This window comes from Canis lupus, chromosome 25, assembly GCF_003254725.2.
Source record: "Canis lupus dingo isolate Sandy chromosome 25, ASM325472v2, whole genome shotgun sequence".
Lineage (NCBI taxonomy): Eukaryota > Metazoa > Chordata > Mammalia > Carnivora > Canidae > Canis > Canis lupus.
In genome coordinates, this window is record NC_064267.1 from 17,896,059 (window position 1) to 17,908,656 (window position 12,598).

At 43.9% G+C, this 12,598-nt stretch overlaps 1 protein-coding gene across 4 annotated transcripts; it reads left to right on the forward strand.

Annotated features, from left to right (window-relative positions):
* Positions 1-727: 727 nt before the first annotated feature.
* On the forward strand, positions 728-11,047 carry GJB6 (gap junction protein beta 6). Of its 4 annotated transcripts, none has more exons than XM_025462764.3 (3): positions 734-1,017; positions 3,398-3,548; positions 9,547-11,047. In XM_025462764.3, exon 3 carries the CDS (start codon positions 9,562-9,564, stop codon positions 10,345-10,347), a length of 786 nt encoding a protein of 261 aa, XP_025318549.1. In that variant the 5' UTR covers positions 734-1,017; positions 3,398-3,548; positions 9,547-9,561; the 3' UTR covers positions 10,348-11,047. The 4 variants fall into 4 exon arrangements, with proteins under 4 accessions (XP_025318551.1, XP_025318549.1, XP_025318550.1 ...); XM_025462765.3 differs by lacking the exon at positions 734-1,017 and adding an exon at positions 1,305-1,807; XM_025462763.3 differs by lacking the exon at positions 734-1,017 and adding an exon at positions 1,860-2,293.
* Positions 11,048-12,598: the final 1,551 nt, after the last annotated feature.

The window sequence follows — 12,598 nt, forward strand, 5'->3', positions numbered from 1 at the left end:
CACCTCTTGTCTGATGTAGAACAGGTTTGAACCTGTGCAGCCGGGTCCCTAAACAGCTCCCAATATTTCTACCCCACCAGCCCCTGCGCCTACCCTAGGTGATCGAAGCCCTATCTGTGAAAGGAAGGCGCCAGTGGGGTCCTTAAGTGCTGCGCCAGGCGAGCCAACAAAGCCTCACTCTGCTTCCCGTGGAGGAGGTGTCAAAGGATGGAGGTAACTAATAAAAATAACCTTGTCATTATGGTCATTAATGGTCACTAATTAATAGAAAACAACAGTCACTGTGCCTCCAGGCTTCTCTAGGAGAAGGCGGTGCACGGGTACCCAGAGGGCTAGGAGACAGTGTCCAGAAAAAAGAAAAAAAAAAAAAAAAAGGAGAAGGAGGATGCGTCCTGGCCAAAACACAACCTGCCTCTAACACTGTTTCCAACGAGTCCACCTCCTTCGGGAACTTCTCTAATGGCTGCGGACCCACTCGCTCGGTCCCTTTCCCTAAGGCACCTGCCCAGGAGACCCCGGTTCTCAGTCGAGCGGCCTCCCACCTGGAGCGCTGGCTCTGCCAGCGAACCCTCGGAGCGGCAGGAGAAGCGGGCCCCCCATCCTTCCAGGACCAGGTGGGGCCAGCTCCCTGCACCCCCGAGGGAGGGCCAGCCCTGCACCCCCAGCGCCCGGTGTCCAGCCCTCTCTCTCCGCGCCCCCGAGGGAGGGCCAGTCCTGCACCCCGCGCCCCGGGGCGGGCGCGCGTCGGAACTCCGCGCTCTCGCCTCTCGCAGTCGCGGGGAAGCGTCAGGGCAGAGGCGGGGTGGGGCGCGGTTAAAAGGCGCTGCAGGTGGGAGCCAGGCCGGCACCCGAAGCCGAGCCAGAGCACCGACCGCACACTCCCGACACCGGCCCGAAAGCCGGGGCGCCCAGGCCGACCTGCTGCCCGGCTGCAGCCGAGGGCGCCGCCCTGCGCGGAGAGCTCCGCGCCCCCGGGACCCCGGGACCCCGGGACCCCGCCGCCGCCCCGCCGAGCAGGTAAGCGCGCGCCAGGCACGGGCCCCTGACCGCTGGCCGCTGCCTCCGGGCACCCGAGCGGCGAGGTCCGCAGCCCGCCGCGGCCGCCTCTCTCGCCCCCTCGCCCTCGTTGGCCACCGCTCACAGGTGGGCCCGGCGCCGCGGGGCGCAGTCGCCCTCGGGTGGCGGGGCGGCGGGAGGCCGGGTGGCCGCGCTCGGGGGTTGCCTGGGGCAACCTTATCTGCGGCGGATCCGCATCCTCCCGCGCCCGCCGAGGCCCCGCCGCGCTCGGCCCCGCGCTGCCTGGCGCCCTCTGCGCAGCCGGAGGAACGAGGACCGACGGGTTGGACTTTTGCCCTAGATGGTCCCCCTTCGACCTGCACAACAGGTTTTTATAAATATACCGCATGGTGTGTGTGAGCGAGGGTGTGGACCTGTGCCCCTTTCTCCCACTTCCTTTGCTGCGTTTGGGATTTTCTTTGCTTTTATGGAACACTGCGAGTCCGGCCTGGATTTGGTAAAGGAAAGCCGGTTCCGCCGGGCGAGGGGACGAGTCACAGGCAGAACTGACCCGTCTGGCTGCATGATGGATGCCCAAGGAACTTGGGAAACGCAAATGACAATAATACAATTACTGGACTATTACTGGACAATAGTAATTAAATGTCATTGGTGACACATCTCAGTTAAGAGGTGGAGGCACCAGAAGGTACTTCCTGTCTAGTGACAGAGAGCAGTCCCAGGTGTTACCTGGCTTCGAGGGTTCTGACTGGCTTGGCCTCCCTTTCTGGAGCGCAGGACTGAACCTGAGGTGAGTGTGGCCTGAATGCAGCTCTGCACGCCCAGAGTGCACCCCTGTGGGGACCGCAGTGTCCCCTTGGTGGAATCCTGCTATCAGTGGAGTGCCAAATCATCGTTGTCCTTTCCCTTCAGTAGACTTTATGCCATAGAAGTATTTTCTTGCCCCAGTTCTAGTAGAATCTAACCAGCGTTCCAGAAAAGAATGTCCTGCCCCAATGCAGTTTCCTTAGAATTGCAGGATCCTGCTCAAAACTGCTCCTGTGGAGAGCTTTGTCTGTTGTTTGGATCAGGCAAAGTCTTTGGGGGTGTTGTTTGAGCCCTGCCAAGGAGGGGAGAAGGAAGTTATGAAGAGAGAACATCAACACCCTGTAGCCTGGGGTGAGGGGGCGGGGAGCAGGGTTCCCCAGCACCTTCCCAGCAGTGACCCAGACTGGGAAGACACTAGTCAGACCCGCTGCTTCACTTGGGTTTTATTTTAAAGCCAATCCTGGTGCAGGTAACAGTGACTTTATTTTCCTTTTCTGACGTTTTTTCTTCTGAATTACAATAGCTTTAAGAAAGAAAAGAACTGCAGGTCTGACTAAACAAACAGTTCAGTAAGGGTGAAAGGAAAATTTCTACTTGCAAACCCTGACCATGCATCTTCGATTCAAACTGAATATTCTAGGAGCTATGAGTGGTTTGTAGACATTAGTTAAAATCTTAAATAGAATAAAATTGTGGGAAAATAATTTTCAACACAAGCTTCTTGGCCATGAGGACGTAATCTGTCCAATGGCTACATTATGATTTATTAAGATTTCTGTTTTACTTGCTTGAACCGTGAGAATGGAACTGGGTTCCACTGAGCACCTTTTCCTTTTTTATTTTCATGGTCACTCAACTCAAGTTAGACTGAAATATTTGGAAAGGACGAAGGTTTGCTTTGACAGAGACTGCTTAATGGAAAATGCTTTAACTCTTTGACTTCTTAAATGGATTAAGAAATACATGTAACTCTATGAATTATCCATGTTTATGTTTAGACTCCAGACATAGAAAAAGTTCTTTCATTTTTATTGAGTTAATTTTGAAGAAGTAAGTAAATCCTAAATCCATTTTATCACTAGCCGTTACTCTGAAAGGACGATTGATGAAATTTTGAGTCATTAAATTTAAAAATCAGAGATAAGGTTGTCCCTTGGATGACCTGAGCTTTCTAGAGACAATAGACATAGATTCTTCTTGAGTAAAGAGTTTGAGTTTTTTTGTTTGTTTGTTTGTTTTTTGTTTTTTTTTAGACTGCTGATTTAGGGGAAAGAGGAGCATATCCAGTTTCTCAAACTTCCTTACTTTTTTTCTTAATTGCTCAAGGAATGGACTTGGGGTTTGGGGTTGGGTAATATTGTTATTATTATTTTGGTAGCAAAGAATCTACACTAAAGATTTTATTTTTATTTTATTAATATTCAAAGTATGAAGCATCAGGAAGCTGGTAGTCTCTAGACTTCCCTCCTAACAGTTCTGGAGATAAAGAAAAACTACCCACAAAGGTCACACAATAGTCACATAGGGCATAGTTTAAGAAATATGGTCACATCTATTATTTTTCTCTCAACAGGTGACATCCTCACTGAACTAAAACTGCACAAAGAATTATATTCATGTCATTACTGTGCTACATTGGCTTCTAGGCACTCAAATGGTGTAGAAGAAAGCCTGAAGCCCTTGAGGAGGGAACACTGCCTAATTCTTCTCCAGGCCAATAAGCTGTGAGTCCTTGGAAGGAAGGCCCAAATGTGCTTATTTTGCTTTGACATTGTTTTTTTATCAATATAAAACTCCTCAACTAGTCAGAGCTAATGTGGAAATCATGAAGAATGTGTTTTGTTCTCAAGTATATCAAATATTCAATGAATAACTTTGAAAGAATCATCCAAAGGACAATAGAACTTCCTAGAAAGACATTTTCCACCTTTTGGTGTCTACCAAGGGGTAACACTATGATTTTAAAGCTTTAGTTTTGGTTCTGTCATCAGTGAAACTAAAATGGCATCATTAAGTAAATTGGTTATGATTAAATTCTTAAGTTTTAAAACAATCAAGAAATTTTGTTACTTAAATTATTTGAATTGTACAAAGGAAGGACACTCTATCTTCATAATGCTGTGTGTATCATCAGAAATAAGATCAATGGTTTACTTATTCTTAGAGCTAAGTATTCCTGACTGGAGCTTTAGTATCAAGAATGCAACATGGAGTTATTCACCAGCATTAGTTGTACCACGAAACCAAAGACAGTTTACCTTTGTAACTTGAAGTGTAACCACATTTTTTTTTTTTTTTTTTGAGAGAAAGAGAGCACAAGCAGGTGAGGGACAGAGGGAGAAGGAGAGAGAGAATCTTAAGCAGGATCCACACTCAGTAGCACAGAGCCAGATGCAGGAGCTGGAGGCAGGGCTCCATCTCAGGACTCTGAGATCATGATCCTGAGATCATGACCTGAGCCAAAATCGAGTTGAAGGCTTAACCCACTGAGCCACCCAGGTACCCCAAAGTATAATCACATTCTTGTATGGAGACAAGACTACAGAAGCTAGGCAAATGTATTCTTTCCCTAAAAGAGAGCCAGAGGGGCACCAGTTAACTTCTCTGTTTGCAAAGAAACAGTTAATATTTTACTTTTTATTGAAAAAGCTCTTCCCATTGGCTGCGGCCAGCTTGAAGCCTGAGAGAAAGGAGGTATTTTGCTTACTAATACTAACTGCAAAGAGTTCCAACGGATGCAGTTGTTTTGGAAAGGAATTTTCAGAGCATTCAGCCTTCAAATCTTCTACACCCAAAATGTTGATGGAACGCTACCCCAGGAGTTATGTTTTTATAGGGAGAGGCTGGGGAGGGTTGGGCCAGTGAGCAGTCTCTTCCCCCAGAGAGAAGAAGCCACAAGTGGCTTCAACCTACTGCAAGGTCAGGAAGAACAAGTGGAGCCAAATATCCTCCTTTCCAACTTGTTGAATCTTCTACCCTCTGTCAGCTCCTTCCTCTTCTGGGCCCCTCAAGGGGGAAGAGCGTCCTGGGGGCAGGTGACTGCAGCGAAGGGTCAGAAAGCTTGGGGCAGTCCATTTCCCTGACTGACTCCCAGTAGTTGTGAGGCAAGTTGTCCTTCTGCTCTTAGCGCATGGACGATGATACACGGGACCCATGCCTAAGATCCTCAGGATGTGTACTAGACAAAGGAATCAAAAGAGCAGCTCTCACTGGAGGAAACATGGGGTCACATTCACGGAGTGACTTCCCTGCAGCGCAGTTCTGGCAAGGGAATGATGGAGAGTGTGCAGAACAGGGCTTCTTGTCATTTCTACGGTGATATGTAATGGGGCCTTTAATACTGCAGATCAGCTGGTTTGTCTTTAGCCTCATTGTCTTGAGTGACCAGTAGGCTGGACACACTTGTATTTGGGTTTAATCACTCATTTTTCTTAGTGACTTAGGCATCTCTTTTTCTCCCTTTAAAAGGAAGGGGGGGAAATTGCTGATTTTTAATGGAAGTCAAAGGTATTGTAAAAATAGATTATTTTCTGTTCAGCTTTGCTACTTTGATAGAACTTCAGAATGTGTCATTTGGGTACCCAGAGAAGTCAAAAGAAATAAAACCACTAACATCATAATTGTCCCTGTTTTTTTAAGAAGGAAAAGTCCCTAAGGCACAGATGTCAAGGATCCTGCTTCTAGAAAGCTAGGACTATGTTCTTGTGGGGAAATTCTGCCCTCCTGACCTCTCCCATGGCTTCGGCCTCTCCGAATTCATTCAGATTGAGTTATCCTTTTTCACCTTGTTCGGTTTGCTTGCTATACAGGCAGGTAATGGGTGGCCACAGGTGTGCCATTGTTCGGTAGGGCTGTTGATAAAGAACTCAGAGAAAAACAGCCTTCTTACCTGTGGAGGAGTTTAAATCCTCGGCACTTTGGAGGGTTTGAGAAAATGTGAACTTCTTTTTGATAAGTCAAAAACTTGCTGATTGGACACTTAAACCAAATTGCAATGGGGAATATTTATTGGGAGAACATCTTTATCAACAAATAGGATTTTCCCCCTAGGTGAATAGCTGTGTAAAATATGTTTAACCATTAAGATGTATGTGTTCCTACCTCCTGAAATGCTTCCAGGATGGAGCAGCAGCAATTAAGAAAATTTATTGTAATGACTTTCATTATAGACTAAAAATTATTGTATAATTCATATTATCCAAGGTGAGTTTTTTAAAAAGATTTATTTATATATTTTAGAGAAAGAGAGCGGCAGGAGCAGAGGAAGAGATGAGAGAAATACGAGCAGACTCTGAGCTAAGCGCTGAGCTCAATCTCATCACCCTGAGATAAAACCTGAGCTTCTGACTTAACCAACAGTGACACCCAGGCACTCCCCAAGATGAGTTTTTAAAATCAAAGATACACTTACTGTAGACTTTAAAAATCTCTTTCTCAGAAGGTAGACACTGGCTCCACACCTCTCGTACCATGCTTTTAGAAATAATTTTTTAAAGAATTTCTCTTTGATAAAGTAGGGGAAGAGTCTCTGCCTTTTCTCTGTTATCAGTTAAAATTATGCCTTGTGCTAGAGCACAAGAAGCATCGTGCCCACCCCATTCTTTTCTTTTGGCTCAAATATCTTACTTTTCTTTCTTTTTCACATTTTTTATTCTATTTTATTTTTTGGCCTAAATAGTGATTAAATATTTTGACATCGTTGCTGCAAGCTTGGGCCCCTTCTCTTGTGTGTGGCAACCAGGGTTGTCTTCCCTTTTCTTGTTGCTTGAAAATCTGAGCTCCTCAGTGCTCCTGGAAGTTTCTCCATCCCTTAGCTGATGGCCTCAGAACTGTATGACACACTTAGGAGTTCTTGTTTCCACCCCAACCCCCTTTTCAAGTTTTTAGCTATGTAATTCTACCTGTCTTTTCATTTTCTTTTTCTTTTTTTCTTTTTGTCTTTTCATTTTCATTGAAAAAAATTAATATGCTTCCCTAAAGCCTAGGCTAAATTAAAATCATAATTAGCATTTTCTCATTTCTGCCACAATGTAAGCTTTCAGCTCAATTTTAGTTTGGATTTAAGAATTCAAATGTTCTTGTCATATTCTGTGTTAAAACGTTTCATGCTCCATGGCATTTGAACAACTTTTAAGATCTATAAACATTTCAAAGTCCTTCAGTTCTTTCCGGCCAGTGCAGTAGGAATAGGCTGGTATATGCACTAAATCTTTCAAAACTATTTCTCCAGTTCCTTATTCCCAACTCCACCTCCTTTGCTTTGGTGTTGGCCTGCAGGGTCTGGGAACCCTGAATAGTCTGAGGGTGCTAGTTTGTTAAGTGCTGTTTTTTGACTCCTTCTTAGGGATTATTCAAGGAAAAAATAAGCATCTGTGAAATTCCATGATCACTAATTATCCTGTCTTCTGGTGACTCCGTTAATCAAGTGCAAGTACAGTTGCAGAAGTACAGCCACATTGTGTCCTCCTCATTTTTTTCTTGTTAAGATGTTATGTGCTTCCTCCTTGCATAGTTGCAATCTAACACCTTCAAATTCATAGGATGGGAATGCATCTCTGGAAGCTCTCCCCTGTGCCTCTTGCTGCAACACCCCACCCACCCACCCCCCCACCCCACCCCCCCGCATCCCCCATCTGCTCTGCAGCTCTGTTCAGAACCTGCTCAGTGCTGGGAACTGGACTGTGCCTTGGGATGCAAAGATGAAATAGTTAACATCTGTATACAGTAGGCAATAAATGCTTATGGGAGTCTTGGTGATTGTTATTTACTTGGCTTGGCAATGTGGTGGCAAGGAGGGGTTTTCCTATAATTGGCCTCTATATGCTTTGGTAAGAGAAGGCAGGGAAGAAACTCATGATGTGGAATTTCTAGCTAGGCCTCTGCTTGCCCTTCCCTCACCCTCAATAGCATGTGCCCCCTACTTCCACTGCCCAGTTCAGACAGAAAAGGAATCCACACACACATGTAATGTGGATGATGGCATTGTTTCCTTAGGCCTATATGTCTTTCTGAGAAAAAGGTGATGTCTCAAAAACCAAAGGGCAAAAATGAATTTCTCAGAAAGCCAACTAAAGTGGAAGTCTACCTTTCGTAATACAGGACTGGCTGACTTTATTAGTGTCAACAAAGGATCTTGCTTCTGGGGCACACATTAGCACCTCATCCAGAGACTCAGTGCTGAGCACTCCTGAAGGAACGGAGCCTGCCTTCATTTACCCAGTTGCTTCGAAGAGCAACATGTGTGATGCAGAGCTGTGGGCAGGACATGGGGCCTGGGGAAGTCAAGGGTCAGCCTGAGGAGAAGCCTGCCCCCGGTATGCAGTCAAATACAAGAAAGTCTCCCTAAGACAGATTGATGAAAGGACTTTGGCGGCTCCCTCATCCCCTAAAAGGTTTGACAATTGTGTGAGCCTGTTTTTCTGAAGAGAAGGTCTTCACTTTCAAAAGATTCTCAGAGTTCTTTTCTTTCTTTCTTTTTCTTTCTTTCTTTCTTTCTTTCTTTCTTTCTTTCTTTCTTTCTTTCTTTCTTCTTTCTTTCTTTCTTTCTTTCTTTCTTCTTTCTTTCTTTCTTTCTCTTTCTTTCTTTCTTTCTTTCTTTCTTTCTTTCTTTCTTTCTTCTTTCTTCTTCTTTCTTTCTTTCTTTTCTTTCTTTTTATCCAAATGCTGATTAATTCTCTAGTCTTCTATGGCAATGTAGGGTAAGAAGGCATCTGTTCGAATTGTAGCAAAAGTTCCTGTGGGAGTCAAGAATGTTTTCTCTCAGGATGTTAAATCAGTGCATTAGTAGGGAGAGGCTCTGCACTGCTGGTTCCTTCGTCCATGGCTCTAGGGGTGCAGGACTAGGGAGGGAAAGCTAGCAGTGGCCCTGGTTACCGTGGAGAGCCACAGAGCGCTTTTTGTAAAAGCTTGTGATTCTCATTCAGAAGGGAGCCTTTCTGTAGACATTATGCCTCCTTAAGAGCACATGATTTCAGCAAATGATGTTATTCCAACTAGAAAACATAAATATATTGTGTAAACTAGCAAGTATTGGGGTCTCTTACCCCTTTCTAGTCCGCTAGTTACACATTATGTCATTCCAGTGATTTTTTTTTTTTTTTGTCTTCGATAAGCCATTGAATGAATAAGACCTATTGTGGGACTTCTGTGATCTCTTGGGCAAAATGAAACTGATGCAGTACTTAGACGCATGGTGCTTAAAAGAAAATTGGGAAATGTTACTTGTTTATCTGACTTCCTGGATTAATGTCAAGCAGCAACCTAACATATAACCTGAATTCAGTTGAATCAGGATGATCTGAACCCCCCACCCCCACCCCACAACAGTTATTTCTGGTTCAAATATGTTAGAATGATTTTAGAGAGGGCCTTCCCTACCAGAAAACCTACTAGCCACCTAGGTTATAAGATATCACACCATACTTGTTTTTTTAAAAGATTTTACTTACTTGAGAGAGAGGGCACAAAGGGGGGGGGGGATAGGGGCAGAGGAAGAGAGAAGCAGACTCACCGCTGAGCAAAGAGCCCAACTTGGGGCTCCATCCCAGAACCCTGAGATTACAACCTGAGTTAAAAGCAGATACTAAACCGACTGAGCTACCCAGGCACCCTTTGCAGCATACTTTAAGAGAAATTTGCTTGAGTCTATAATATAATTATACTATTTTATAAAATCAAAGGAACTTTCCATTGGTTAACCTTTGCTAATTTTTGTCTGTTTAGGAATAAGCCAACACGATGGACTGGGGTACTCTACACACTTTCATCGGGGGTGTGAACAAACACTCCACCAGCATCGGGAAGGTATGGATCACCGTCATCTTCATTTTTCGTGTCATGATCCTTGTAGTGGCTGCTCAAGAAGTGTGGGGCGATGAACAGGAAGATTTTGTCTGCAACACTCTGCAACCAGGTTGCAAAAATGTGTGCTATGACCACTTTTTCCCTGTGTCTCACATCCGGCTGTGGGCTCTGCAACTCATCTTTGTCTCCACCCCAGCCCTGCTGGTCGCGATGCATGTCGCCTACTACAGACATGAGACTGCCCGCAAATTTAGGCGAGGAGAGAAAAGAAATGAATTCAAAGACTTAGAAGACATTAAAAAGCAGAAGGTTCGGATAGAGGGGTCCCTGTGGTGGACGTACACCAGCAGCATCTTTTTCCGAATCATCTTTGAAGCATCCTTTATGTATGTGTTTTACTTCCTTTACAATGGGTACCACCTGCCCTGGGTGTTGAAATGTGGGATTGACCCTTGCCCCAACCTTGTAGACTGTTTTATCTCTAGACCTACTGAGAAAACGGTGTTTACCATTTTTATGATTTCTGCATCTGTGATTTGCATGCTGCTTAATGTGGCGGAATTGTGTTACCTGCTGCTGAAAGTATGTTTTAGGAGATCAAAAAGAACACAGACACAAAGAAATCACCCCAATCATGCCCTAAAAGAGAGTAAGCAAAATGAAATGAATGAGCTGATTTCAGACAGTGGTCAAAATGCCATCACAGGCTTTCCAAGTTAAACATTTCAAAGCACTATGTAGCTGCTTCATAACAAAAGTGGTGCCTTCTGAAGGCAGGTCCCACCTGAAAGTCCCGTCTCTAGGCTGAAGACTTCATCTTTATAAATACTTTCATAATACATAGATACTTAACTTTTTGTAGAATAATTGTTCCATTGATATGAAACATAATCAAATATGTGGTCCATCTCTGAAAACTAAGACAGGATTAGAACTGTGCTTTAACATGTTTAAGTGGACTGTCTGACATACTAGGTATTTCCTGAAAATTTAAGTGTGTAATTGTTTTGATAAAGAACATTTATCTAGAAATTGATACTTGACTAGAAAAAAATATTTTTAAAGGACTGAATGTTTTAGTTCTGACTTTGAATTTATATAAAGTATTTTTATAATGACTGGTCTTTCTTACCTGGGAAAACATATGATGTTAGTTTTAGAGTTATGCTGTATCTAAATTTTGAACTTACAAAGAATCTATCTTGTTGTAAATAGTATTTTGCATTGTCTATTGACAAATTTATGGACTATCATGATACTTTTAAGGTAGAAATTGTTCATTGTACAATATATTTTTATCACTTTCTGTATACAGAGCTGTATGGAAGTAGGAAGTTTTTTAAAACTAGACGATTTGCGATCATTGTGAACAGCTAACATGAATGTGCTCACCTCAATAAAGATTAGCCCCATTGCTTAAGCCTTCCTATGCATTATGAGTTTCTGCTCAGTCTGGGCCTCCACATGGTCATCCCTCATGTGGCATGATGAGTTGGTTGGGTGACTTTTGGTGGGCAGGCTGCTGGTTGTGCAGGTGGAGTTGCTGGGGAGTTCAACCTGGACTCTTGCATCCTCACATTAAATGAGAAGCTGAGCTTAGAAGCCCACCCAGTCCTTAGCTTGGAGAGGATGTGGCTGCTTTAGGACACAGAAAATGTCCTCTGGAAAAGTTCAGCCTTGATAGAGAGGATTGAGAGGAGTCAGCTGCAGCTCTCAGACAAAGATTGCCTCAAAGGACTCATTCATTACCTGAGTCCTTCAGACCCTGGTGACTAGGTAAGCACCCACAGCTTCACACCCACAGATAAGGAAACTTTTCTCTCCAGGGATTTCCAGATTGAATACAGATGCCTTTAGAGGGGGTGCTGGTGAGTCAGTCACAGACTAGTCACTCTGGAGAGGTAACACATACATCCACACATAAGAAAGCACTGTGTAAAGGGCCAACATTAGCATGGCATATTCTGCATGAGGAAACCTAATAAATAGTAAGTGTACACAAGAGAATAATAAGTGTACACATGTCAATATGGCACTATGATTCCAAAACCTCTCTCCAGAAAACAAAATATTCTTTTTCTTCAGGGTCCAAAGCAAATTCAAGACATATCATTTCACCCATAAATATCCTAGTACCAATCTATGAAAACCAAGAATTAACCTTTTAAAACAAAACTATAATCCTACCCTCACATTAAAAAATCTGGTTAGCACTCATAATTCCCAATGTCCTATAATGTTCTCTCTTTTTAAATAGCTATTCAAATGAGTATCAAATAAAGGATGAGAGGAAATATCAGGGGCAGATAAAACAGTCTTAGTAACAATTCCAATCTGTATCAAAGAGCAACTGCCCTCCCACCATAATCTTTGGACTCCTGGTCCCCCTTATGATAAGACCACCTAATCTGTACCTCCTTTCTTATTTTCCATCTCTTTTCTCTTCTCCAGTTTTTTTCTTGCTCTTGAACTCCCCTAGTGTTCTTTCCCTCTGGAGTTGTCTTTCCATACCATCCCATCAAGGTCAGGAGTGGTGATCACACCCTTTTTCCCCATCTACTTCTCAATACCTTCTTCTGGGCCCACCCTCATCACTGAACCCAAGCTACTGTCAGCACCATGACTTCCTGAACACCAAATCTGATGGTTATCAGTTTTCAACTTCTTAAAACTCTTTTGAGGCCTCTTTTCCATTCCAAGACACAAGACATTGCCCAACCTAACCTTGGGTCTCCACCTCCAACAACTCCTCTGTCTCCTGCATTGACATCCCTCCTTCTCTCATCCCTTGAGAGAAGACCTTTCCTTTTCTCACCCTGCTTCTCTTTGGCAATCTCATTTATCTATACAACTATCCTGAGATAGTATCACATTTTATAGAGAGGTTAAATAAATTTTCCCAAATCACATAGCTAATATGTAGCAGAGCCAAGGTTCAAACAAGGTCCAACAGTCTCTGAAGACAATGGCT

What these genes read in the sequence shown, in the direction of transcription:
- GJB6 (XM_025462766.3), top strand. Translation starts at nt 9,562, where the DNA reads ATGGACTGGGGTACTCTACACACTTTCATCGGGGGTGTGAACAAACAC.